The sequence below is a fragment of the Amphibalanus amphitrite genome, unplaced genomic scaffold (assembly GCF_019059575.1).
Source record: "Amphibalanus amphitrite isolate SeventyFive unplaced genomic scaffold, NRLGWU_Aamphi_draft 001206F_arrow, whole genome shotgun sequence".
NCBI classification, from domain to species: domain Eukaryota; kingdom Metazoa; phylum Arthropoda; class Thecostraca; order Balanomorpha; family Balanidae; genus Amphibalanus; species Amphibalanus amphitrite.
This window is the reverse complement of record NW_024882700.1, coordinates 41,097-67,978: the sequence shown is the minus strand read 5'-3', so window position 1 is coordinate 67,978 and position 26,882 is coordinate 41,097. Positions and strand designations below refer to the sequence as shown.

Below are 26,882 nucleotides of genomic sequence, written 5' to 3'. Positions count from 1 at the left end.
CGTGTGGATTTTTATTTGGTAATGGGTACAGGGTAACTCTACGTTTGCCCCTTTATTTATTGTTGTTACCCCATTATGAAGTAGTTGTGGAGGTAAGAAAATTATTCGTATCTAACGTCAAAGAGAATCTTGCTCTCACCATGCCTGGTTTTCAACCTGGGGACGCTTCACGCTAAACAGAGGCTTAGTGAGCGTTCCTTGAATCAGAGGATGAACAATGCACACCAGTACTTAAACACAGGGCTGCGGAGTCGATGGATTTACGGCGACTCCGACTCCGACTCCGACTCCGGCTTTCAAAAACCAACTCCGACTCCGACTCCGACTCCGGGCAGAAATGTCGACTCCGATCGACTCCAACTCCCAACTCCGACTCCGCACACCTGGCAGGGCTGCGGAGTCGACAGATTTTCGGTGACTCCGACTCCGACTCCGGCTGGGGTTTCCAATATCGACTCCGACTCCGACTCCGACTCCGGTTACAACTGTCCACTCCGACCGACTCCGACTCCGCAGCCCTGCTTAGACCTGACATTTCTTCGACACACCGACGACGATTGGAAGTAAAAAAGGGGGATCAGACGGTAAATGACCGAAAGCAGGTCGTGGTAACAGCTCCACGAATCGCGACGCAGGAATCGCTGTCGTGTTGCGATCACCAGTTCGTCACATTAGCAGGTACATAAGTAGCTACAAAGCACGTAGACAGTCATCTATAGAAATGGTACTTACAAGGTCAAGAAGAAAGATAGCTAGCATATGAAACATGGCACAACACATTGTTCTAGTTAAACAAAGTCAGCTGAGTAGATGCTCCAAGTGCTCATGCTGGACCAATAAACTTTGCACATTTGAGTTCCAGCCACAGTTTCAGAAATTAGATGAGATCCTTAGCAAAATGGATTACCAAAATGGTAGTTGCACAGTTTATTTGAACAAAAAATGTCACTTAACTTAGGATCAAATTTAAGTGTGGCCTCGGATGAAAATAAGGAGAAAGAAACGGACGTCAAAAGATTTGTGTCAATCATTGCCAGAGATGAACGGGAAAACAAAAAGAACCGATCCCGTCCTCAATTACACAGAGCCCAACAAACCTATGTAAAAATTTGAAACACCGCATCCTTTCCTTGACCCTTTCACAACCGGAAACTGGGGAATGGGGTAACGTTAAATGATATTATAATAATTGCATAGGCCCTGTGTACCCCAAGCAAAAAGGATACAATGTCAACAGGCATGACAATTGCTTTTTATAGCATATTCAGATAATTTTTAACACCAATTCGGGAGATCGGGAACACATACATCCTAACATCAATATGCCAAGCGGACAGAGTGAAATCCGGGTTTCCCAGCGGCCGGCGGAGAGTTAACTTTTTGTGGGAGCCATCGGGAGCATTCACCTTTCACTAGTCACTGCTAGATCTCTCTGACCCCTCCGGGTTCAGTCATCCTATCGAAGAAAGAGCTGAATCAGCCGATGAACTGAATTCACCTGAGCTGAATCGGTCAGGTCCCTGACCCAACCCGGTTCGGACCATGACGCGGCGGTAAATGGAGGTGACCGCACACAAAAAGAGGAAAGGATCCTGGAAAAACGACGCCGTAAGACTCGCCTGATTTGAATCGGTAGTAAGTGGTTGAGACAACGAGGCAGTTCTCTGAGCGGAGGTTGCTCGGGAACGGGAGAGGTTGTGAGGTATGTGGTTGGCTGTGAACATGCAGTCACTTGTAAGTGGTGATACGGCTGCTTTACAACAGGCATAGCACACAAATAATGGAGTGCAAGCTTGCTGGCAGGAGTACGCTTCGCTGATAACAGCGACTGAAATAGGCGTCGCACCACTGCGTAGGTGTGTGCTTCCGCCGCGCGTAGCGCAGCGTGAATCCGGTGTGAAATAACTCCGCATCGCAGCCATCATTTCAAGGGCGGGTAGTTTGGCAGCTCCGAACGATGACGTAAGTACAGCACAGTCTCACTGCGGGGCTGGTACTCGTATTCCGACAAAACAGAGAATAGCTCGAAGGCCACGTATCATTCACCCTGAAATCATAGTATCCACAGAAGCCCGATCCCTTACAAGTTTTCCATCCGGAACGACTCGTGATGTCCAGGGAACCCTGTATTCGCTCAAGTAAACCATCATCACCCCCTCGAACTCATGGCTGTGATACCGGCTGTGATAGGGCGCCGCCCGGTCGGCGACCCGGAGAAAGGAGCTCAGCTGGCCTGGAGGTGCGCTCCAGACGCCCACCGGTCACGATAACACAGCTACTGCCGGCCAGAGATGGCCCACTGACCCGCGCGAGTCGACGGGAAAAAAACAGCGACTGGAACCCGCATACAGATGAAACCGTGGGTGGGTGGGTGACTGCGACGACAGGCCGAAAGGGCGAGTGATGGTGGATAACGGGTCAGATGAGAGACCGTGTCGTCGATAAAAAGACGATCAGTATTTGACAAAATGGTGACCCCAAGAGTCAGACAGTACGTAAAAACAAACAAACAAACAAACAAACAAACAAACAAACAAACAAACAAACAAACAAACAAACAAACAAACAAACACACAAAAACAGGATGGTAGGATCGGATGTACCCACAATCAATACGTAATCCTTTTTCTATAGTTCGATAGGCGTTATGGCGAAAAACTAACCATATAATTTTTGCGCAAAACTTTCAAAAAAACTTTTATATAAACATTATATAAAGCAAGGTGAAAAGTTCAAGCCTTCCCCAACTCCGTGACTAGTAAAAATATACATCTCACAAAACATTGTATTGTATCGAGAACGATCACTACTCGTTACCAGTGCATTGTTCAAAGTTCATACCTCACATACAAAACTTAACTCTGCCGTCCAAAGGAAAAAAAGGGTAACTCGATTTTTTGGGAAATTGAGATATTGGTATCAGTGGATAGCTCTCGACGAGACACATCTCCCAATATCTAAAAATATATATGATGTATATGTAAACTTTCGAGATATAGACGTTTGAAATTTGGCATTTTGTGTTTTTTTGTAGCAAGGGCTGAAACTCGCATTATGTTCAAGGGAAAAAAGCGGCATCTCGATGCCGCTTTTTTCCCTTGACTTTACTACGCCAGAGGAATCTAATTTCAACGGAAAGAGACGATAAGTCCACAAATAGTGTCTCCTGGCTGGAGGTGCCTTCTCGATTGTTGACATGAAATCACTGCACAAGGACCACTTTAATTGGTTCTTATTTTAGCGCCAATTATTTATTTAGACAAACTCCGATATAAACAACTTGTTTATGATTGCAACATGAAAAAGGAATAAACAAACACCTTTATTAGGAAATAATTTACTTCTGACAATATTCAAACATCGCTAAGATTAAACCCGGCCTACTTTTCTGAGCAAATGCATCTGACGAACCGCGAGACCTTTGAACCTCCCGCCAAAGCGGCCATGGCTTGCAGACTGCAGTAATTAATTCATAGTGCGAAAGTCATACGATTAACGATGGCCTCCAATGTAAATTACGAACATAAAACTATTAAAGGGAAACAATTCATCAAGGTGGCCTGGGACAATCCTGACGCAAAATATTCTGCAAACTTCGTCCCGATTTCAAGCATCAAGTTCAATGAAGATGATGTTCTCCAAGCTGGTACGTCCGTGCGAGTGAAATACGGGAAGACACTCTGGACAGGGACAATCGAGAGTCGCCAGTGCCCGATAAAACGCAGCCGTCCAGCTTCTGACTTCGTGGAAGGCAAGTTACACTTAATTGCGTTCTCAATGCCTATTGTCTACAGCGTTTAATAAATTCCACCAAATAAATCAAAATCTCGCTACTCCTAAACTGTCAGCAGACTGACTGCGGCATTATTAGGATTAAGAAGATTGGTTGTCCCGGTAGATGTGCTCAGATCCGTTGTCATCGCTTAACACCCCTATTTACTGCTCGTAAGATGCAAAATATTCCCCAACTTATTCGATCAGAGAGTAAAAACTGAGGCGCTTCGTGCCGCTTGATTTTGAATAACCGGCCGCGTTGGTGAACACCCAGTGCATGCTTCTTTAGCCGTACCCACCAAAGGCGAGGTCATCATGCAAGGTCAACATCCGAGCTCGTTTTCAGAGCTCATTTGTGTGCCAAGACAGCTCGCTGCAACAAATGCTTGGAGCAGTAGCTTTAATTTGTATGGCTTCGTCACTTGTGGTTCATAATTGACACACCTTTAACCTCCCCAGATGTGTCCGACGACGATCTTCCGCTTTCAAAGCTGGCGGCAAGCCTTCACAAGCAGCCCGGTGCCCTGACAGCCGATGGACCAGTCAGCCTCAATCAGCCGCCTGCGGGGACGTCCGCGTCGGTCCGACTTGGACAACACAACGATGTGGACCTAATGGGGCCACACGACTTCATCACAATAATGCAGAATCTCCAAAGCCCCGAGTATGTCAGTAGCGTGTTGTCCGACGAGGCATTCCAAACCATCGTAAGTGCCGACCTCTCCACCGAGTCGCCGCCCTGCCCCGGCACCTCCGGCGCGGGAGAGCCGCACCCGACTCTCCTCCCAGGGCCCCCTGGCTTCTCTGCCGAGTCGCCGCCCTGCCCCGGCACCTCCGGCGCGGGAGAGCCGCACCCGACTCTCCTCCCAGGGCCACCTGGCTTCTCTGCCGAGTCGCCGCCCTGCCCCGGCACCTCCGGCGCGGGAGAGCGGCACCCGACTCTCCTCCCAGGGCCCCCTGGCTTCTCTGCCGAGTCGCCGCCCTGCCCCGGCACCTCCGGCGCGGGAGAGCCGCACCCGACTCTCCTCCCAGGGCCCCCTGGCTTCTCCACCGAGTCGCCGCCCTGCCCCGGCACCTCCGGCGCGGGAGAGCCGCACCCGACTCTCCTCCCAGGGCCACCTGGCTTCTCTGCCGAGTCGCCGCCCTGCCCCGGCACCTCCGGCGCGGGAGAGCGGCACCCGACTCTCCTCCCAGGGCCCCCTGGCTTCTCTGCCGAGTCGCCGCCCTGCCCCGGCACCTCCGGCGCGGGAGAGCCGCACCCGACTCTCCTCCCAGGGCCCCCTGGCTTCTCCACCGAGTCGCCGCCCTGCCCCGGCACCTCCGGCGCGGGAGAGCCGCACCCGACTCTCCTCCCAGGGCCCCCTGGCTTCTCTGCCGAGTCGCCGCCCTGCCCCGGCACCTCCGGCGCGGGAGAGCCGCACCCGACTCTCCTCCCAGGGCCACCTGGCTTCTCTGCCGAGTCGCCGCCCTGCCCCGGCACCTCCGGCGCGGGAGAGCGGCACCCGACTCTCCTCCCAGGGCCCCCTGGCTTCTCTGCCGAGTCGCCGCCCTGCCCCGGCACCTCCGGCGCGGGAGAGCCGCACCCGACTCTCCTCCCAGGGCCCCCTGGCTTCTCCACCGAGTCGCCGCCCTGCCCCGGCACCTCCGGCGCGGGAGAGCCGCACCCGACTCTCCTCCCAGGGCCCCCTGGCTTCTCCACCGAGTCGCCGCCCTGCCCCGGCACCTCCGGCGCGGGAGAGCCGCACCCGACTCTCCTCCCAGGGCCACCTGGCTTCTCTGCCGAGTCGCCGCCCTGCCCCGGCACCTCCGGCGCGGGAGAGCGGCACCCGACTCTCCTCCCAGGGCCCCCTGGCTTCTCTGCCGAGTCGCCGCCCTGCCCCGGCACCTCCGGCGCGGGAGAGCGGCACCCGACTCTCCTCCCAGGGCCCCCTGGCTTCTCTGCCGAGTCGCCGCCCTGCGTGGGAGAGCCGCATTCTTCACCCGACATGCAGCCGAACTCGCGGAAACGTGCGAGAACCAGTGACCAACAGAGTCGAGCCTTCCTCAGCAAGCATGGTGTTAGGCCAGTTCCAGAGAGCTGCAGTAATGGCACGTGCAAGTACGGCTGCGCTGAGCGGTTTTCTGAGGCGCAGCGCGCACAAATAAACCAAAGTGTCAACCTGTTGCCCAGACAGGCAAGAGTGCAATGGTACGCCTCACATGCCGATGACATAACACCCACTGTTGTGGACTGCCTGCCCGTCAGTGACCCGGCCGCCCGAAGGAGGAGGCTGATCGCCTACTTCCTGCCGTTAGAGAACGGAAGGAAACAGCCCGTGTGTAAGGCTTTCTGCCTCGCCACACTTGGCTTCAGTCAGGCCAACGATGGGCCAATGCTGTCCGCCGTGCGTGCCCTATCTGCTCCGGAGGAGACACGGGGTCGCTCAGTCCCGCCTAACCGTGTCAGTAGGGAGGTGCTGCGGGCACACATCGAGAAATATGAGCCGGTCAGTCCGCACTACCGCTACCTACATGCTCCAAAGCGCAGGTATCTCCCTGCCGATCTCACAGCCATGGACATGTACAGCCACTTAACGGAGGAGCAAGGCGCGAACTTTTGCACATATGAAACATTCCGTAAAGCACTCAGGGAAGCAAATGTCAGCTTCACGCGACTTGGCTCGGAAGAGTGCGACATGTGCAAGGCATACAGCCTCCACATCAAGGAGTGCCATGTCGATGCGGAGTGCCAGGTGTGTTCCGATCATGGAACTCACCTGAAGAACGCAGAAGAGAGTCGAAGAGCCTACCAGAAGGACAGGGACCGAGTGGCGGGGGAGGACGAGACTCTGGTGTCCGTGGACATGATGCGAGTGACCGTCCTGCCAATCCTGCCACACAAGGTATGCGTGTTCACGCCACGTCTCGTCGCATATAACGAGACGTTCTCGCCGCTGGGAGGAAGCAGGTCCGGGCGGCCTGTCAGTGTCACATGGCACGAAGGTGTCGCAGGCAGGGATGCGTCTGACGTGGCGTCGACTTTCGTGAAGTTTTGCGAGCGCAACCGCAACGCGGAGGCAATTACGTTTTGGGCAGACAATTGCTCTGCCCAAAACAAGAATTGGATCTTGCTGACTGCTCTGCTGCACCTCGTCCATCGCCAGGACCTGGCACTCAAGACGGTGACGGTAAAGTTCCTTGAAAAGGGACATACCAGCATGTCGGCAGATGCTGTCCATCAGGTGGTCAATAAGTTTCTGTCGAAGAAAAATGAAGTAGCCGACTTCCAGGACTTTGTTGAGGCGTGCGCCCATGCATCAGACGTCGTTGAGATGGCAGCGACTGACTTCCGCGACATCAGTAGCGGGATCAGCGCCAGCAGACTGAAAAAGCTAGCTGGCGAGGACCTAAGACCCACACTCAGGAAGATGAGGGCAGTTCAAGCGCGGCGAGGAGAACATAGGCTTTTCATGAAGGAGAGCCACGAACAGCCAACTTGGAAGGCCTACGAGATAACCAAAGTCACCTTCGACGAGATGGAGCAACCTCCGAGACGGAAGGTAGAGAGAGGAGTGAACAGAGACAAACTCGACAAGATAAAGTCGCGGTTGGCGCCGCTCATGAAGCCGCACAAGAGGGCCTTCTGGCTCGGACTCGAAGGCAAGAACGTCCGCGATTTGAATGGTTAGTCTGTGTGAAGGGGGGGGAGCGGGGGTGATCCAATGATCAGTCCGAAGCGCTGAGCTTTGGGTGATGAAATAAGATGAATTGAGATGACCTGGTGATGATTCAGTGTGACGAGACTGTTGGTGACTTTTGTTTGTTTTGAAGTTCGAGCACCGCGGTCTGCTTCGTCACACCTTCGTGACAGCGCAGTGCGTCAATCAATTTTTACTCGTGCCAATGTTGAAGTTGTTTCATATATGTTGGTGTTGCATGCATAGTTCAATGTAACATCCTCGCCAATTACATTGCTCTTGCGACAAGCATGAACAACAATTTGTACCTCCCCCAATACAACAGTTGCAGTGATTTTTGTTTGAGACAGGCTGCTGCTGGTTGCATCATCGGTCAGATTTTTCCGAATTCGAGAAAAGCATGCTCATCGGGTTGGGTTGATGTATTATGATCGACAAGTTCGATTAAAATACATCTCACATCCTCTTTTCTTGCATTATTTAAATCGCCCTGTAGGCATTTAAGCCATTCATTCTGCCATTCATTGTACCTGTCAATCTGAAATGCCTTGTAAATATTTGGGATAAAGTGCAGCTTTTCAAGGGAAAAAAGCGGCATCTCAATCTGAGACGAGTTGCCGCTTTTTTCCCTTGCATGGAACTTCAGATACAGTCGCTGGAGGCAAAGTCAATAAACATTAAGGCTGATATATTGCATTAGGGGCATATCTTATTGAAAATAAGGCGATAGTAGGATGTAGCAAGTCTTGCCGAGTCGAATGGTGGTAAGAATATTGTACTCCATCGCACAGCGCCGATATAAATACCTACAACTTGACTGAAATGGTTTTCTAGCTCTCCTGAAAAGTTCAATTTTCAGAGATGCCCTTTTTTTCCTTTGGACGGCAGAACTCTCCTAGACAAGCGGACAAGTCGCAATTGAAAAAAAGTGAAAATAGCCGGGAGCACTGGTTCAATGCCCCACAGAAACCCTACCCGCGCACGACTTTAAAACGAAGGGCATAGTTCAATGAGCTTAACTTTAGCGTAAAAATAACCACATTAACCATTATGTTTTTGTTCGAAAAAATAGTGATTATACAAAATTTGCTTTGTTGACAAAAGACATTTATAAAACTTGATTGTAATACACTTTGTTTTTAGATGAAAAAAAAGTTCTAACGTCAGGAGAATGACTGACAACAAACTACAGGCCTAACGGACCAAGCCAGTGCCAAGTTTTCTTTTTTTGTTGTTGTTGGGTTAGGCCCTTTGAGTCCAATCGGACCAAGTGCCAAGTCGATTATTCTCACCACAACAGACTCCCCACTGCTATCGCGAATCCCAACGCACGACTATAAAACACACCAGAATAATGTGCCTGCGACATATCAACTTAACAATGCATCTGATTCAAAACATGCTAGAAATATTTTTACAAAAACACGACATTCGTAGCATGTCTTCAGCATAACCCTTCACAAACCCTCAACACAACATTCCCCGCAGCCAGAGACACCTACCGGGCGGATTACTTCCTGCGCTTCTTTTTGTTACCGGTAGGCGGCGCGCGCGCATTGGGGTTGCGCCGCTCCCAGTTGGGCACCTGCCTGAACCGAGAGTTCCTGCCCAGCTGAGCTGCTCGCGAGTTCACGTCGTTCAGTGAGAACGGCGAGCCGCCCTGCACAAAGTCGTCCGACAGAATGGCGTTTCGGGCCTGCAGCAAACAAAAGGGAAGTGTCAAAATGGAGCACGTTAAATTGAGTAAATTACGATTGTTGTAAGCTGCTGCAATAAAAAGAAAGCCACCATTCGTAAGAACGTTCCCCGGAAGCCGCAGCATTGCACTTGAATCGCACTACTGTTCCATAATGACGCAGGGCACGAGGATACTCCTCCCTGACGATACCGATTCCCGCTGTCCCATCGCCAGCCCGGGCGGTACCGGCCGCTTTATTACCTGTGAGCGTGCCGTGGCGCGCTGCTGAGGCAGGGGCTGGTCTTCACACAGTACCGGCTGTACCGAGTACTTCCCTCCGCGCGGCAATGGCAGCGAGTACTTGGTGCCGCGCTTGCTGATTGGTTTCCGAGTAGAAATGTGGATCTCCTGCGAGCCGTCAGCCCTGAAAAACAAGAACAGACACAGGTTAGGAGACAGATACGATAATTCTCTGTCTATTTATGGAGGCAAACCACTATCGTCTGAACATCCGTTATCATGCACTTATTTAGCAAAATGGCCTACCATAAACCATCACATCAGTCACTAAGGGTACTTCTCAGCCACACAGACATTTTCAAGAGGCCTTGTCCTCACCTGAGCGTAACAGAGACACGTTTCAGCGTCTTGTTGCCACACCAGGGACAGAATGTCTTGTCCATGCGCGGGGTGACCTGGAAACATCCGAAGCAGCGCAGCACGAACCGGCGCACCTCTCGGATTCTTCGTCCTTCAATCGACACCAGCTCCAGGTTCATCTGCTTCAGCACGTTCTGCATCGTGAAGTCCGTGGTCATGCACGCCACCTGGGAACGCGAGGGGGCGGAGAGGAGTACGAGAGGATGTCAGTCAGCGAATAATCAAACGCGAACACCATTCGCCTAGGAGGCACAATTGATCGGTATACCGACAGAGTATTATGCTTTCTTAGCGAAATGGTAAAGCATTAGTGAAACAATGGCGAAAAAACAACCACTTCAATCAGTTGTCGTGTCCGACCAGGGTGGGCCGTTACGTGGAAAATTAACTATGAGGGTCACCAAGGATTTCGCAACACAGCGTTACGGGTCAGAACCCGTGCCAGTGATGATCCAGGTGATGAGGACCGCTTAGTGTTGGTTCTATTTCTAACCTCTGAAGTTCGATCATACAAAAAATCCAGACTAAATAAAAACAAAGAATATTAAGAATGAAGCAGATTATGTCAGGGTTATCTCACCTTAACGGGCTCTTCCACTTCACCGGCCTGAGCGTTCATCTCGTTTTTGGCGGCCTGAATGTTGCCCGGTGTAATCCAACCATCGTCCTCCTCCTCCTCCTCCTCCTCTACCTCTTCCTCCTGCTGCTCATCGCCGTCCTCCTCGTCTCCCTCTTGTGACTCAATCGCATCTGTATCTTTTGTCTTCTTGCTCTCAGTTTCTCCAGCATCCTCATCAGTGTCGCCCTCCTCAGGGTCCTCCTTCGCGTCAAACATCTCCTCGCTGTTGGGGTCATCTGTCTCTGCCTCTCCTCTCTTTCGTTCCTCCCTCTCTCCCGCAGTCTCATCGCCACCGGGTGCCGGAGCCTTCCCCTCCCCATCCTTCACCTTGTCACCGTCCTGCGCATCAGTTCCCGTTCCGACCTGTTCGCCGTCACCTCTGGACTTCTCGTCGTTCCCTGTCACAGAGAGCTCTCCAACCTTTTCCACGAAGCCGACCGGCAGCTGGCCGAGTTTGTGCTCTCTCGGGTGGTACAGCTTGGTGTCGGTGCGCGAGGCGGCTGGCAGTAGACGGATGTGCCCACCGCCGACAGTTTCGCGCGTCACCTGTAGTGTCAGCGCCAGCACGCGCACGTCCGTGGCGGACAGAAAACGCAGCTCGCCCGTCTTGCGCGCAAAGTCAGAGATCTGTCTGATGCACTCATCGCTAGGTTCTTTGAGCTTCAGCTCATAAGGCAGAACCTGAAGCCGATCCCGAGTGGCCTTGTCGCGAATTTCTGACACGACCTCGGGAACGGTGAGCACATTTTTGGCCATGTGATGGAGGGGCACATTGAGGAGGAAGGCTCCAGAGTCTGCCACCAAGTTGTCAATGTATGGTTCTTGAATCATCTTAAATCCTTCAAATGTTGTCCAGGTCCAGATCAGTTACTGCAAAAAGTCAACTCAGTCAACTGAAAGACATTGATGTGGAAATATGACATTGGTGTGCATCTTTGCCACAAGATAAGCTTTTACAGCACAAACAATATATAGCAATAAATATACACTCCTTTCGATCCCACAGTCTTCACTGCAACCATTTTATCATGTCTTTTATAGATAATTAGTATGCGGTCTAAATGGCTGAATGCATGGTTAATGGTTATGGAATATGAATTGGTTCTTCATTCTTTTCATAAGTTTGATTCAGAAGTTTGAATTGGGCTCTACATCAACCTTGCTAATAGCTACCTGTTCTAGAAATACTTTCAATTTGCTGCCTATTAGTTATTAAGCTTATAACTATTTACCAAGTTTTATACAATGTTGAAAAGGGACATATTTAACACAACACCCTCATTTAAAAACACTTCTTATTATAGGTCACCACACACTGTTATAATTCAACAATATCATTTACCAGAGGTCTGCCTCCTCAAACATCAGCATTCAGCAGATTTCTCGAGCCAACCAAAAGTGTCCTATAGGTTAGTCATAATAGCTTTGAACTGTGGTGAGAGTGCATGTTCCCAATACAAAAGTCCAGGGTTCAAGGAGACATTGGCAGTAAATGTTTGAGGCTCTTGACAGCCTGTAATTGTTAGCCAACTGCAAAAGTCACTAGTCAAGGAGGCTGACTGGCAGTATACAGCTCAATGTGCATGCATTTAGATTTAGAATCTAATACTATTGACCAGGAATTGTGAAATATGAGGATTGATAGCTGAAGCAGGCTGACGCAATACGTTTAACAGGGTGCTGTACATATAGATCCGTCTATTAAAAATGACTTACTTTATCATTTGCATTTGCCTCCCATTTCCCTGACTTGCAATAAGTGATTAGGTACCTATATTTACCATTACCCAGTGAAACTACACCATTTTTGATCAATTTAAAGACATATGAAGACCAATTTAAAAGTTGATTTCCTAATTAAAGCAACTGAAAGACAGGACAGACAGACTGAAAGACAGACACATGCTATTCAGCTTGAAACACCTGTCACATGATTTCACGTGTCAGGTTTTAAGCTGGTGTCACATGTAACCCATCTTTAAATTGCTTTGATTAGGAAATCAACTGTTTTAAATTGGTCTTTATTTGTCTTAAAATGGATCAAAAAATGGTGTAGACTTGTTGGGAATTATTACTCAACTCATCAACCAAACAAATGTCATTTATCACTATGCTGCTTCATTCGCGGTGTTCAAAACATTTCAAAAATATTATTCATCTCTTTTATACAACATGCAGCAACCAGTTTTCCCAGTCTGAGTCATACTCTCCACGAATCTCGTGCTGTGTTAAAAATATAAACCGTGGGTCAAATTGAAAAATGGACCATACCAATAGGTACCTAGGTATCTACTTAACCTGTAAAGCTAACCCAGGATCCTTACTGTTAAGCCCTGCCGCTGCATGCAATTAAGGTAATGCCAAGCACAAACCATACTGACACAAGATGCGAACATCAAAATGGCCATAATATTGATATATAATCATACATTCCATTCAATCAAGGCCTCGTCTAACATGTTAACTGGGGGGGCCAAACCCCCGCAGTCACCGGCCTGGCCCCCCCAGTCAGGGCAAAAAGTCACTACTGGGGGGGCCGGCAATAGCCAAAAGGCAAACGGATTTTTAGTTCAAGGCGTCAGTGCACATAAAAGCAAATGTGTAAACGAAACATGGATGCAATGTGAGCACATTGATACCTACCCGATTACTTAGGCCTGTTATCAATTGTTTATTTTGTTAACCTGACCTTTACCATTTTTTTTTTCGCTCAGCAATATGTTACATGTCGTCTTTTCAGGCGCCCAATTCCGTGTCTCGGATATTCTTTTTTATAAATTTAGTCCGAATCTTTTGAATGGAAGAATTCACAAGGACAGAGCCCCCGCTAATCAGAGCTTGTTGCGTTGGCTCTGCCCTCTACCCTCCGATCGCGCAATTCCTGATCTATGGCAGAATTTAGAGCCCAAAGTTTTACGTATGCACATAGCCGCGCACGGCCGGTCCCCTCACTGACTTCGACTGGTTACGGCCTGCTTCTAATCGTAATGAAGCAGGATCCCGTGGTGGTCGTACGTAGGTGCAGATTGGTGGTCTGTCTGTGGGGACGGGAACTGACAGCTGGATTATCTAAAGAAGTCGGCGTGGAGTCCCGGTGGGCAAATGCCAGCCAAATGCCAGCCTGTAGGGTCCCAACGGGCTTCAAATTGCATACTTCACGGGAAATCTTCATTTTTTGTTTAGTTTATACTGCCTCTGACAACCTTAAGGTTGTGTCGGAGATCCACGGCGATTACGACTTACGGAGAATCCACCTGAGAAGCCATCAGTCTCCAAGTTGATACGTAGGCATTACACTAGTCTGAGGGGACCCTAGTGGGAAAATACTGTCTCCACTCAGCTTGATCCTTAAAGCCTGGTATGGATCATAATAAAGCCAGTGTGGGCTACCATAGAGGCCGGCGTGGGTCCAGAAGCTGGTATTAGCCCTCAGACCTCGGCAGAGCTCAGAGTCAAGCACTCAGTCTATGCGTGTGGGCCCCCGACACAAGGCTCGGCATGTAAATTCCATAGACAAGGCACTGCCGCTCAAAAACGCTCAACACCGATAAGTGTGATTATTACTGTCTGGTGGAGCAATGTGAGGAGGCTTCAAACTAATATAAAAGCATGGGTCGGATGGCCTATTATTTTTTCTTAAGTTTTCAAAAAAAAAAATCATTGTGTCAGGGCTGTGATGAAAAATAAGTGGTCTAAATCCGGTGAGAAAACAGGATTTGGGGTACCCTAGGTTTGGCTCCTTCAGGCTCTGGCCCCCCCAGTGAAAATTCCTTAGACGAGGCCCTGCATTCAATTGATTCAACACACCCACCGGGGTCTACAACGCACCCAAGGCTAAATAAAACGCACCTATTTACGTCGGGATGCACGTGGACGTGGCTTCCTGGCTCCACAAGAAGCGATTCTAGCGAGAATGGTAAAAGTCGTAAAAGTGATCAGAAGCCAGAATTTAGTTACGTCACGAGCACAAATGATATTGACCCACCAAAAACATATGGTTATAACTCTACCAAAGATATATATGAAAAAATGAGTTCACTTTACGGATCTGAAATAAGCAAAAACTGCACCTGCTTTATGACCTGCAGATTGCAGATTGAGATGGCCCTCAGCCTGCTTCTCAGCTTCGCGCTGAGGCCTCCTCGAGGGTACGTAACAGGCCCAACAAATGAAATCCCGCGGGTACAGCATTGCCGCCGAAATTGTCTGTTTTCAGTCAGATTCGCAACATAAAAAATCGCTTCCATATGATAAAAAAGCTTCATTGCAAAGAAAACGCTCTTGACTTATTTGCAAATTTTTATAAAAAATTGAACATATTTGATTAAAAACACAACATAAATGAGAAACATTAGATCATTCTTGTGCTTCAAATGAAGTTCCTTGATCTTAAACAGATTCAACTTTTTTTTTGCTTGTGACTGTTTTTCAATTGATGCAGTGAAAGAAAGGCAAACCTTTGTTTACGTTAGGAGACAAGCGGTGCCGGTTATTCACACTATTGATTCACACACCTCACGCTTCTGTGGCTTTATTGCAAATTGCTGGCAAATTGAATATATTATATAGTTGTGGGGCCTTGTTGCTAATCGTAGATTATTGGCATATGTGTTTGGTGTTGCAAGACGTTGTCTTCTTCTAAACGTTAAACGTAGCTCAGGAAGAAATCCAGGTGGGTTTGATCAGACTGGTTAATTGGTTCACCTTTTTTGGATCGATTCAATCATTAATTCATTTGATTTTTGTCTGGTTCAATCACCGTTTGATTCCTTCAAAAAAGTTGTGTCATACTGGCCACCTGTCCCGGTTCTACAACCTACAAACCTACAATCTAACAACCTAAATGGCAATGATAGTCTCATAGGCCAGTCTGCAAAAGGTGGCAGGGAGCTCGGCGAGATTTTCGGGGCAGACGAAATTCTGCCCCGAATCAGGGTGCTGAGAGATGCGGTGCAGCCCAATTCTGGTTCCCAAATGGTATAATGGTCCCAGGGGCAGCCCATTTCCCATCTTTTTCTCATCTCTGCCCCAAGATTTCTCAATCCTGCCCCGATTTCTGCCCCGATTGTGAGCTGCCCCAACGAGATCTCGTTGAAACCTGCCATGTTTTTTCAGCCTGCTCATAGGTACTACCAGTACCTATCATTTGCCATTTGGCCTATTTGTTTCATTGTTGTTCGTTGTTATTAGGTATTTATACTTTATAGATTGAACGAGCTGAATAAATATTGATATTGTAATTGTAATTTATGTGGTTGGCTTCTTCACAGGTTTGACTATGGCTGATGATGGTGATGCCAAGAAAGACGAGGGAGAGAAGAAGGTGGTGCACACATATCCACTTTGCCGGGTTAGTGCAGCTTTCTTTTATCCATCTCACATCAGGTCAATTCAGAGAAGTAGATGTCATTTGGAATTTTTAAGATCTTTTCCATGTTCTTGCAGATGCTGTCTGAAGGTCATAAGAATCAGGGCAGCAGAGTCAGAGTCAGAGTCAGTCAGAGTTGACAGTTCTGCCTGGAGTTGGAGTCTGAGCCACCAAAACCTTACCGACTTAGACTCTGAAGTTGGAGTTAGCGTGAATGGCTCAGCGCCTTGCGCTTCATCTGTTTGATCGACGATACTACGCTCGTCGACTTTGCAAATTAGATTTTGTTGAAAAAAGGCCATATGCTTGTTCTGGACGAGCGTGTTCAGCGAAAGAAGCAGAAGACGGCAGACGCACCAGAACCTGCCCCTAACTTTGCATGCTACCTATTTATAAAGCATATTTGCACTGCAAGGCCGTGAAACGCACCCAAGATCGTATCAGGCAAAATAAAAACATCTTCAATATGAACATTATTACCATAATATGGATTTTAGGAGAAACGTCCGGAGTCGCAGTCGAAGCTGGAGTCAAAGTTGGAGTCGATTTTTGAAGCCGGAGTCGTGGTCGGAGTCACCCGGAAATCCATCGACTCCGCAGCCCTGATCAGAATAGCCATTTTCCGCTTGCGTTTCCATAGGATCGGAAGTCGGAACGCCAATACCTGGTAGTGTCATCTGCTGAAACCTTGCCTAGAAAGGAGCATTATGCTGCCATAATGCTACATGGAACGTGCCGTGTTGTGCACGTTTTCAACTCATGGGAGGAGGGAATGGGGAGGAAAATCCGGCATTCAATTCAGCCAATGGGGCGAAAATGGCTACTTGGCTACTTTTTCCACCGTTTACCCATAGGTTTCTCTATAGCAGCAGGAATCACGTTCGAAAGGACTGGAGGCTAGAAGTTTTTTTGCAAAATTGCTATTCGGTCACGGGTTAAACGGTTGCAAACAAGAAATTACGCCTAAGAAATTAGTTAATTCCTATAGGTGGAGCTGCTGCACACGCTTATTGCCGTCACCAGTAAGCGGACGACGACCGCCGTCCCATCCCTCCGAACCCCCTCTCGCCCCGCTGACTGCAGCCGCGCGTCAGGCTGCGGTCTGTTTGAAGTGTCTTTAAAGGGACCCTCCCACCTTAACATTAGCTTTGAGTTGAGATAGCCAAGTTTGCGGCCAGGCTCAGAAACCACCATTTATCCTGGTCGCAACCCCCGCAGCTTTATGGTGTTCAAGAAATTTCTTCCCTTTACTTGCAGGGTGGGACCAGCGTGGTCCCTATCTCTTAACCATTACGGGAATCTGATGACGTCATCAGGCTTTCGAACGTCCGTTAAATGTTTGACTAAAACGTTTTGTAGCACGCAGTGGTATACGCTGCTTTGCGCGCAACAAATGCCGCACTTTCAAATAAAGTCGCTAGGAACAGCGGAGATCCCAAAAAGTAAACAAAAGTAAAAGTCTAATATCTTGAAAACCGGTGAATATTTTTCGATGAAATTTGGTAGATATTCGTTTTTGCTCTTTCTGAACCGAGTGACATCACTTTCATGCCAATTCATTAACTTTTCTTGAAGGTGGGACTGGGAGGGTCCCTTTAATATCGCAGGCTTGCCTTTGACAAACCCTAGTGCCTTTGCTTTCGACAGTGCTTTAGATGCCCCACAGGCTTTAGAATGCGTTCCCATCTACATTCGCTGACTGCGACTATATATAATGTCCGGTTGTTTAATTCCTGTTGATCGGTTCTGGCGCCCGTTTCGCCATTGACGCCATATTTCGTTTGATTTCTGCCCAGCAATCGGACATGCCTGAGGAGATGAGGACCGAGGTGATGGAATTGTGCGTCACGGCCTGCGAAAAGTACTCATCCAACAACGAGGTAAGCAACATTGGATCGCAGGATACTGTTTTGACGCAAGCCGAATGATTAGGGATGCAATAAAAGTGATTATTAGGTACCCATTACCTACCATTTTATACAATGTTCCAAAAAACATCTAGTAAAATGAAAGACACATTCAACGAAAATAATCAATTACTTATAATAAACGGGGCTTCTGAGCATAGCATTGTCAAAGCATTTGTTTGTCGATCATCGTCTGTCTGTTATGAGGGTGTGAAGCGTAAGCATAAGCAGCAATTTTCTAGTAACTGTTTGGCACCGGAGTTATTGTTTGCATCACGGATGAGCATTACCGATGCAAATCATCTTTTCAGAGTGCCGCCCGGATGATAAAGGAGGCGATGGACAAGAAGTACGGAGCCCCGTGGCACACGGTGGTCGGCGAGGCGTTCGGCTTCGAGGTCTCTCATGAGTGTAAACACCTTCTCTACATGTTCTTCGGAGGGAATATGGGTATATGTGTGTGGAAATGTAACTAAGTGTCCTGCATCAGGGGTCATGTACTTTACCTCGCTCTGGTTAGTTGGCTATTAAAAAGCGTCATTTTGATGATCTGGTATGCGCATGAAACACGTTCATGCAAATGTGTCGTCCACCCATTACTGAACATTCCATTGGATGGTGCATCCTGCTGATGATAATTTGTACATTTTGTACAGTTCAATGCGAGCGATATTCTGCTGTGATATTCTCCGTTCATTGTTGTTTTGATATTTCCAAAGCGTGTTCAACTTTATATGATAGTGATTTTTCTTTTGAATAAATGTTCCTTATGATGATATTTTTTTTTGTTAGAATAGGGATTCCAAATTTTCCAATTTACTCTTCTGTTTCTGTCGATTATGCACCAGTAGGTATTCGTACACACCAGATTTACTCTTTTTTCTTCATTTGGGAACAATCGGCCTCTAGGTCATTATTTAGAGGCTAGAGCGATAAGGAGAACAGCATTACCTCCTATGAAGCACCGAACATATCAATGTGTGATATTACCTGTTGAGTCATGGTATGTGAACAAGTTCACTTATCTCAAAACCATCTTCTTTTTACCTGGGGCTAACCTGCGAGAAATCTGGAGATTACTAGATTTAGCCTGTTTTGAGAACGATTTGTGTGAAATTCCAGGATGCATGGGCATTGACATCCACATTTCTGAAGACCAAGCAGCCAGATCTGGCACTTTTACCTGTGATGAGAGCTGCACATTTTTGTCACAGCTGGAATACTGAATTGTACCTGCAGCCATTGGGAACTTCTGCAGCTCTGCTTCCCTGGTTACACAATAAGATAAGGATAAAGATCATGCCTTAGTCTTTAACTACATATAGCTTAGCTGCCATAAAATCATCTGCTTGCTTCCTACTACATCTAGCATGGAATGAAAACTTATGGCCACAGGCAGAGGTAGTATAATGCATGCTATTGCTGCATTATCAATGATAAGCTGTCCCTACCTAGCTGGCAATTTTTTTCAGCTCTATTTGAATGTAAGTTCACTCTAAAGCATCAGTTTATAAATTTTATTACAATGTCATGTGACATCCATATTGAAGAATGCATGAAAATTCTGAATGAGCATATTGCTGATCAGCTTACTTCAAATCTTAAGCTGGATTGAGAATTGGTTATCTGATCGACAACAGAGGGTAGTGCTAAATGGCACTAAATCAAAATGGAGAAATGTGCTAAGTGGGGTTCCACAGGGATCCGTCCTGGGACTATTGCTTTTCTTAATTTTTGTCAACTCTATCGAAACTGTTGTGAATAGTGATGCGCTGAAATTTGCTGACGATCTTAAAATATTTAGGGTTATAGGGGACGATAAGGATCATAATGAGCTCCAATCAGATGTTGATAGGCTCGTAAAATGGTCAGAGCAGTGGCAAATGAAGTTTAATTTTAAAAAGTGCAAGGTCATGCATATTGGTAGAGAACATTATGACACTTCATACACAATGGGGGGACAAACATTATGTAATATAGACAGTGAAAAGGACTTGGGCGTGATTATTAATAAGAAGCTTTCTTCAACTGAACAAGTACAAGCAGCCAGAAAAAAGGCCCTTCGGATGCTTGGAGCAATAAACAGGAATGTTTCGTACAAAAGTGCAGAGGTTTTGCTTACGCTTTATTGTGCATACGTTAGGCCTCATTTGGAATATTGCGTTCAGTCATGGTCTCCAATGCATGAAAAAGATAGTTTGCTTTTGGAAAGAGTGCAAAAAAGGGCGACAAAGATGGTAAATGGTATGAAAGATCTGCATTATGAGGATAGATTAAAATCGCTTAAGCTATTTTCTCTCAAATACAGAAGGCTTAGGGGAGACTTGATCGAGGTGCTTAAATTCGTAAATGGCCAAGCCACAGGATACCTTAAGGATATGTTTGATTTCAATTTGGAGGGCAGAAGCAGGGGCCATCAATATAAGCTTGCCATTAAACGTAGCAGGACAAAGTTAAGGCAGTCGTTTTTCAGTAGAAGAGTGGTAGGTCATTGGAACAGTTTACCAACTAGCGTAATAAGTGCAACCTCTCTCGAAACATTTAAACATAGCCTCGACAAATACTTTACAGAGCGGGATATAGTATACAGATATAGGTGGGACTAGCCAACTGATGTGTGCATGTGATCAATGTAAGATGTGCGTAAATAGCAAAAATTATGCCTGGTATTAGGTTGCAATATGTGTGCAGAATGTTGTTGCGGGTGTTTGATGCTGTTCCGTTGAGCTTACATGCGAATTGTTTGGAGATGCCTTGCATGGCAGTGGACTTGTGAGACATTTGGCGATGATAGTGCGTGGCGGGGGGGGGGGGGGCAGGGAAGAGTTGTTACGAAATGATTGATGAAGTGATGAAGTGGCAAAATGTTGTGTAATGTGGTGTAGGTATGATTTATGCCTGCAATGTGTCGCTGTTTTGTGCCAACTTCACACACATAAGTTAGGGAGAAAAGCGGAAAGGTGGCACGCATTTTGACAGACTGTGCAAATGTGCAACCAAGTATGGGCCCCAGTGGCTCTTTGTTGTACTGCAAATTTATGTCTTTATGTCTTTATTGCTTTAATTACATGTTGACGCAATGGTTGCATACCCTAGCTCATATTATTTGCACAGTATTGTCAAACAGTTAGGTGGGCATCAATCCATAATAACAGATAGGTAGCTACATATGACTCAGTGCCTATATATATATGTAAATGTCACCATCCATGAAGAAAATCCATGTTGATATTGATGCTTCTTGTTATTGACTATAAAACAGCAAAGGAAATGATGATGAGAATGTATTCTGCACTTAGAAAGCCAGCTTTTTCATGAGCAGGTATATGTGGTTGTCTTGTTCGAATCCGTGCAAATTGTTGGCATCACCCTGAAGCCTCATCAGGAGTCCGCCAAAGGACACATAGGCTGACAGTCGACCGCTTCCATCTCCAGTCAGATCGTCTCCCTCGATCCTGTAAATCTTGCCATGCATCACATACTCGAAGCTGTCCGCCCGAGATGGGCCTGTTTCTGATGCATTGAACTCTGAATCCATGGGGTACCCATCTTCTTTCAAAGTCTTAGCAAGAACGAGTCGGAATTTATCACCAAGCTCCATGGGATAGATCCACACATTGATGTCTAGAATCAAATCCATTTTGAATGACTCTGACTCACAGTGGAGTCGGCTTGTCCGCTCGAACTTCTTTCCTCCAGGGTCGATATCTTTCACATCGAAAATGTCTTCAAATAGTACCCCAGCCATGAGGAAGTCTAGCAATCAAAATATTTGCACAGTCTTGATGTATATTCTTTTCAGCTATCAATTATTGCCACAAATAACTTCTATAGCAACCCATTCCTCTCGGGACACACGACAGCAAGGCCCTATATACCCACGACAGAATGCGGCACATGACGCGGAACGAGGAATGATCGGTTTTGTATATTGTGCGCCATTACTGTAAACAATATTGTTCTAAAACACTGCGGTCAAAGTGAACGCACGTTCTACACTATTCGACCGCCAGGCCTGCAACCAATCCATGCAACTCAGCAACCACCCGAATGACAAGAACGGGACTGTATCAGGGCATATTTTAACAAATTTTTACTGCGTCCCAAAGTTGAGCAGAGGGCACGTGCTACGACTAAGGGCACAGGGCAAGGAACAGAGTAGGGCAATGAGGAGGGCAGAAAGTAGGGCACGGCAGGTTGCAGGGCATGGCACAGGACATTTTAGAGGGAAGGCCGGGTACAGGTCAGGGCAGACAGCAGGGCACAGGTCAGGGAACCAGACAGGGCAGGGTCTAGTGATGTCAGTTGCGGAAAATCGGAATACCGATACCAAACCAAATACCAACCAAAACCACGGGAAAATACCGAAACCAAACCAACTTAGGAAAATGAGGGAAATACCAACTTTTTACCGATTTCTTAGTCTCTTATACATTAGTGAGGGTTTATGATACCAACAAAATACCAAACACATTACGATTGAAATACCAAATACCAAGTTGGTATCGGTTTGGTATCGGCCTATAGGTACCTACCAAAAAGTTGGTATCCGATTGACATCTCTAGCAGGGACGCAGTGGGTCAAATTAGCAGGGGCTACGTCCCAAGGCGAGGGGGCTGCGTCCCAAAATGGGACGCAGTAGGGGAGAGTGGGGTGGGTTGTATCAGTTTTTACTCCGAGACCCATAACCTCGTAACTATCCGTGATAAACTCATTATTTCCATACTATCTCCTTCCTTGATTCTTCTGCTTTTTTGTGCAAAGTAACTTTTCCGCTACCTCTACCAGTTTTTCTTCTACGGTCTGCCGAATAGAACAATGTTTTTGATACAACTTGCCCCATGGCTTGGGTGAGTTGTATCACATGGTGGGGTAATTTGTATCACGAGGTATTTCACGTTTCAGGGAGTGTGCTTGCTACTGGTTTTGAACATAACAACAACATTAAACGGGGTTAATACAATGTATATGCTCAAAGGCTTCACTTTTATTAGACCAAACTTAGGTCAATGCAATCCGAACGAAACATCGAAACGAACGAAACATCAACAGACTATTTGCAAAAGTGGCCCGTTAAGAGCAAAGAAGCCAACACATTGTGCCGAAATGGAAAGAGTACTGACTAGCTACCTACAAACGCGAGACAGGGCTTAGCTTTCGCGATCAAAAGCAATATACCCATACATACAAACATGTTACAACATACCCCACCCGGCTCTGATACAACATGTACCTCGCCGCCATCTTGAAAAAACATCCTCGTGCTCAAAAACAGCGGACAGCTGGAGAAATCCATTTTCACTCACGCAGCCTTAGAACCTACCCTCACCACCGCTACGGAGATCTTTCAAATTCGTGCACATCTAAATGCCCAAAACACACATTTTCTTGCAACTCATTTTTTTAGAATGACATTAAAAAAACATAAAATCGGCTCTCACCTCGAGACGCGTCCACCCAGCCACACGACAGAACAGGGAAAGATGGCGCCCGGAAAACCTCGTCGGCTGGTCGTGTCACGAGCGCTATCTATTGGATAAGTTTGGCACAATTCGCCCTGATACAACTTGGACATGATACAACTCTCCCCGCTCTCCCCTAAGTGCCTTAACCCTCGCCGGACCTATTGGCTTTCTACATACGCGCCGGCCGAGGGGTGGGGGGCGGGTACGACCCCCCCCCCTCGCCGTTTCGCCCCTGGTGAAGCTAGCGCGTCGCGGAAAAAAAACGAGCGTGTGCGCCGTTACGAGACGCAGAGACTGGTACCCGATTTTAAGGTCCTAGGTCAACCGGTGACCTCTGAGGTCAGGTCAAGTGCCCCAAGGTACGGTTCAGTTTTTGGTGAATAACTTCGCAAAAAACGGCCGCAGAGCCGCGATTTTGGCAGCATCGTGTTCGCCTCGCTCAGGCGCGTCGAATGATATACTTTTTGTCCGGGTCAGGTCAACTTAGGGTGTTGACCTCAGGTCAAGTTCAGGTCAGCACCCCAGGTCACGAAGCTGGTCGAAAGAGGTAATGTCGCATATCATTCGATTTGGCAGGTCTTCCTGAGTCCATTGGTGGCTTTCGCGACTCGCTAGCTCAATTTGATCAAGAGTTATTGACGAAAAACTAATATGACCTTGATGACGTCATAAATGACAACACGCAAGGTCAACATTGCAAAAGTGACGCATCTAACCTTGCAAAGAGTGAATAAAATCACGATTCTGTGTGCTTGAGATAGTTGGAGATCGTTCCCGGCGCCAGAATAGCAGTTTTCATTTTTCTCCATTGGCTTATAATGGTGAGGTCACGAAAATTACCTGACCTCATATGACCTTTAGGAAAAATCCGAGATATACAAATTGTGAGACTCATAATGGATACTAGATCCTGCAAGTTTTATTTCCCTGTGACATCTCCTCTGACAGTGAGGGCGTTGCGAAGTTGCGACATCTGAAGACCGTGCAGAGGTTCAGTTATGACGTCATAGGTCAGTGACCTGACCTGACCCAAAAATTCGGATGGTGTCAAAAGATCTGGCTTGAATCAAAGGTCAGGTATGCCAAGTTTCAGCTCTCTATCGCCAGCGTGTTCGGAGCTATCGCGCAAAAAACCTATGGGGGGGGGGCGGCACCCCCCCCCCCCTCGGCCGGCGAGGATTAAAATATGCCCTGGACTGTATCACTCAATCATTCAAACACTAGCGCGTGAATTTATTAGTAGCTTCGAAAACGATGACCTCAGGCTGCCTCAGTGACCTAGAGAGGTCAGTTTAAAACCCGCGCTCCTTTCAGCGGAGGGGGAGGGACGCCCCGCCCCTCCCCTTCTTCACATCTATCAATATCTCCTCAAGTATGGCAGATGTCGTCCCCAAGCTTTCAAGACTCTCCGGGCATCAATTTTACATCTTGTGACCATTTCAGCAGAGGATTTGATTGGTTGACCACCACCACGAATGACGTCAAAGTGACGTCATGTTCTCCCATTCTCGACAAAAAAGTTTTGCGGAAAGACCTGTCACGCTCAACAGTTTTGAAGATAAAGAAAAGATGTGTTAAGGCAAAAAAGGTGTAGAATGAATAGCGAAAGAAAATTGCCATCTAAGATTTTTTTTAATTTTGGAAATGGATCCCTGAAAATAAAAATACTTTGTATACCTAGGTACCTATAATTCTTAAGATGCAAACAACTTAGGTATACCTAAAAATAGAAAACGCATTTATATACAGGGTGTCCCAAAAATAATGTCACACCTTTCCAGCGTCAATTTCATGAAAATAACAAACATGAGAGGCGCGCTTTTCTCACATATGCATCCCACCTTCTCCCTGATGCGGGCAAGCATACGGTCCGAGACATCAGACATCAACATGTCTAGCTTCTGTGGACTCTGACTCTGTCTAGCTTCTGTGATCTGGGACCAGACAGATCGACCGTCCCTGGTCAGCGTGCGTTCAGGTTATCCTGGCGCCGTTTTGCTCACCTCTTACAGGACGATCGCCCAAAGATTTTCTATCGGCGACAGGTCGGGCTGTTTACCGGCCATTTGTCCTTCTCCCAGAATGCTGGGAAGTTCGATCCGTACCAGTTCTTCGTCGTTTTAGCTCGATGAGCCGGGGCGCCGACTTGTTGAAAGATGGCTCTGGACATGTTCAGCAGAAGTTTTCGGCTGGAAACGTGGCTTGTTGGGCTTCAGCTTTAGACACATCCTCTGGTACCGATGGATTATCAATTTGAAGACTGGATGACTGTTGGCAATCAGCCTCCTTGCCAGTTTCCTTGTGGATAAGCCCGTCTTTAGCTCCGCACTTCGCGATGACGATCTGCGCTATACCCGGCTGGCGGAAGTCTTCCTGCCGCGACCTAGTTTGTTCTCAGGCGTCTATCCGCTTCTGTCGCGTGATAACCAGCGCCAAATGGTGCGATACACTCATGCCCAGTACCTCGGCGACCTGGCCGTGGGTCGCAACCATGCCGACTGCCCCGCTGCGGGACGATTTGCTCTGCAGTTTCGCCATCCTGGACACCTGGTCCGCGCGCGCTGGGTACTGCCCCGGAAATGACCTCCGTACATCCCTTGACCGGTCAGGGTCACAAAAATTCGAAGGTCACGCGACTAGAATGTAACCAGTCCAATGTGGTCTGGGAGCCGGTACCGGTGAAATCATATTGATATTGCGAAGTAGAAGGCAAAACAAAGGTTGTGGGAGGGTGTGACATTAATTTTGGGACACCCTGTACACTGTGAAAAACGGAATATGATAGGTATATGATATGTAAATAAACGGAATAATAATATAGGTATGATAGAACCCAAGATCATCTATCGACATACCAAATTTGATATTTCAGATCGATAGCTCCATTTTTGGCAAAGCTATGGCGAAAAATACTAAAAATTGACGGCCAAGTTCAGACATATGCATGGACCCGAGAAAATGGATCTGGGGTCTGATCCCACGGATCCTGATCTCGGATCCGACGGGATCATATATCCAGCCTCTCTAATTTATCCAGAGATACGTACAGGGACCACAGATCCGAGTATCATTTTTTTTTTGCTTGAGATCCAGTGAGATTTTCACTTATTTTTTGTCAACACAGAAATTCCAAGAAACACTTGTTGCAACTCACAAACGTTCTGTTTTAGGCTAGCGATTTTATGTGCTTGCACGTCATAATTCATAGTTTTGTCATTGTGGCACTTATTAACGTAGAAACCCTTTAAAACATGGTTTCAAATGTGTGCACTGTGCATGGTGGGACTCAGATCATAGATCCATGTTCTTGGTTTATCGTCAGACCGTATAAGATCATAGATCCAAGATAAAGTTGTCACACCGGATACGATGGGATCATAGATCGTAACCTGCAGTTTGCTTCGAGATCCACTGAGATCATAAATCTATCGCTCGGATCCATGCACATGCTTGGTCTTTTTAAAAAGTTTAAATTTAAACTTCATCTTAGTCGTCCTAACCCACGGATCGCAAAACTATGCCACCGCCATAAAATTCATCATGCCGAGCTGCATCGAATAGTTACCCTGCCTGTATACCTATGTATAGGTATGCTAAAATTGACAATATTAATAATACAATTTGATAACCTTTTTACCTAACCTTGACCTGACATTCGCTAGATCGTAACCTGCACTGGCTACAATGCTCGCCTAAACCACATTATTGAATTTTTATTTTAAAACTGTTGAAC

The 26,882-nt window shown here is 47.3% G+C and overlaps 2 protein-coding genes across 6 annotated transcripts; one reads left to right on the top strand and one right to left on the bottom strand.

Moving 5' to 3' along the window:
- Positions 1 to 7,858: 7,858 nt before the first annotated feature.
- Positions 7,859 to 14,327, bottom strand: LOC122371115 (RNA-binding protein NOB1-like). 4 transcript variants are annotated; one of them, XM_043347217.1, is made up of 5 exons: positions 14,258 to 14,327; positions 10,370 to 11,278; positions 9,748 to 9,956; positions 9,391 to 9,553; positions 7,859 to 9,147 (listed from the first exon to the last, which is right to left on the bottom strand). In XM_043347217.1, the coding sequence occupies exons 2-5, from the start codon at positions 11,237 to 11,239 to the stop codon at positions 8,962 to 8,964; spliced, it is 1,428 nt and encodes a 475-aa protein (XP_043203152.1). In that variant the 5' UTR covers positions 11,240 to 11,278; positions 14,258 to 14,327; the 3' UTR covers positions 7,859 to 8,961. The 4 variants fall into 4 exon arrangements, with proteins under 4 accessions (XP_043203152.1, XP_043203154.1, XP_043203153.1 ...); XM_043347219.1 differs by having other exon boundaries at positions 14,266 to 14,291; XM_043347218.1 differs by lacking the exon at positions 14,258 to 14,327 and adding an exon at positions 14,237 to 14,257.
- Positions 14,328 to 14,653: 326 nt separating this feature from the next.
- On the top strand, positions 14,654 to 18,459 carry LOC122371111 (dynein axonemal light chain 4-like). 2 transcript variants are annotated; one of them, XM_043347210.1, is made up of 4 exons: positions 14,654 to 15,080; positions 15,679 to 15,758; positions 17,573 to 17,656; positions 17,995 to 18,459. In XM_043347210.1, exons 2-4 carry the CDS (start codon positions 15,687 to 15,689, stop codon positions 18,157 to 18,159), a joined length of 321 nt encoding a protein of 106 aa, XP_043203145.1. In that variant the 5' UTR covers positions 14,654 to 15,080; positions 15,679 to 15,686; the 3' UTR covers positions 18,160 to 18,459. The 2 variants fall into 2 exon arrangements, with proteins under 2 accessions (XP_043203145.1, XP_043203146.1); XM_043347211.1 differs by having other exon boundaries at positions 14,913 to 14,933.
- Positions 18,460 to 26,882: the final 8,423 nt, after the last annotated feature.

Excerpts from the sequence above, each read along its gene's own strand:
- LOC122371115 (XM_043347217.1), bottom strand. The coding sequence starts at position 11,239 with ATGATTCAAGAACCATACATTGACAACTTGGTGGCAGACTCTGGAGCC. Across the intron at positions 9,957-10,369 it reads AAGTGGAAGAGCCCGTTAAG|GTGGCGTGCATGACCACGGA; the intron begins GTGAGATAACCC and ends TCGCGTTCCCAG. Across the intron at positions 9,554-9,747 it reads CGTGTCTCTGTTACGCTCAG|GGCTGACGGCTCGCAGGAGA; the intron begins GTGAGGACAAGG and ends CTTGTTTTTCAG.
- LOC122371111 (XM_043347210.1), top strand. The coding sequence starts at position 15,687 with ATGGCTGATGATGGTGATGCCAAGAAAGACGAGGGAGAGAAGAAGGTG. Across the intron at positions 15,759-17,572 it reads ACACATATCCACTTTGCCGG|CAATCGGACATGCCTGAGGA; the intron begins GTTAGTGCAGCT and ends ATTTCTGCCCAG. Across the intron at positions 17,657-17,994 it reads AGTACTCATCCAACAACGAG|AGTGCCGCCCGGATGATAAA; the intron begins GTAAGCAACATT and ends TCATCTTTTCAG.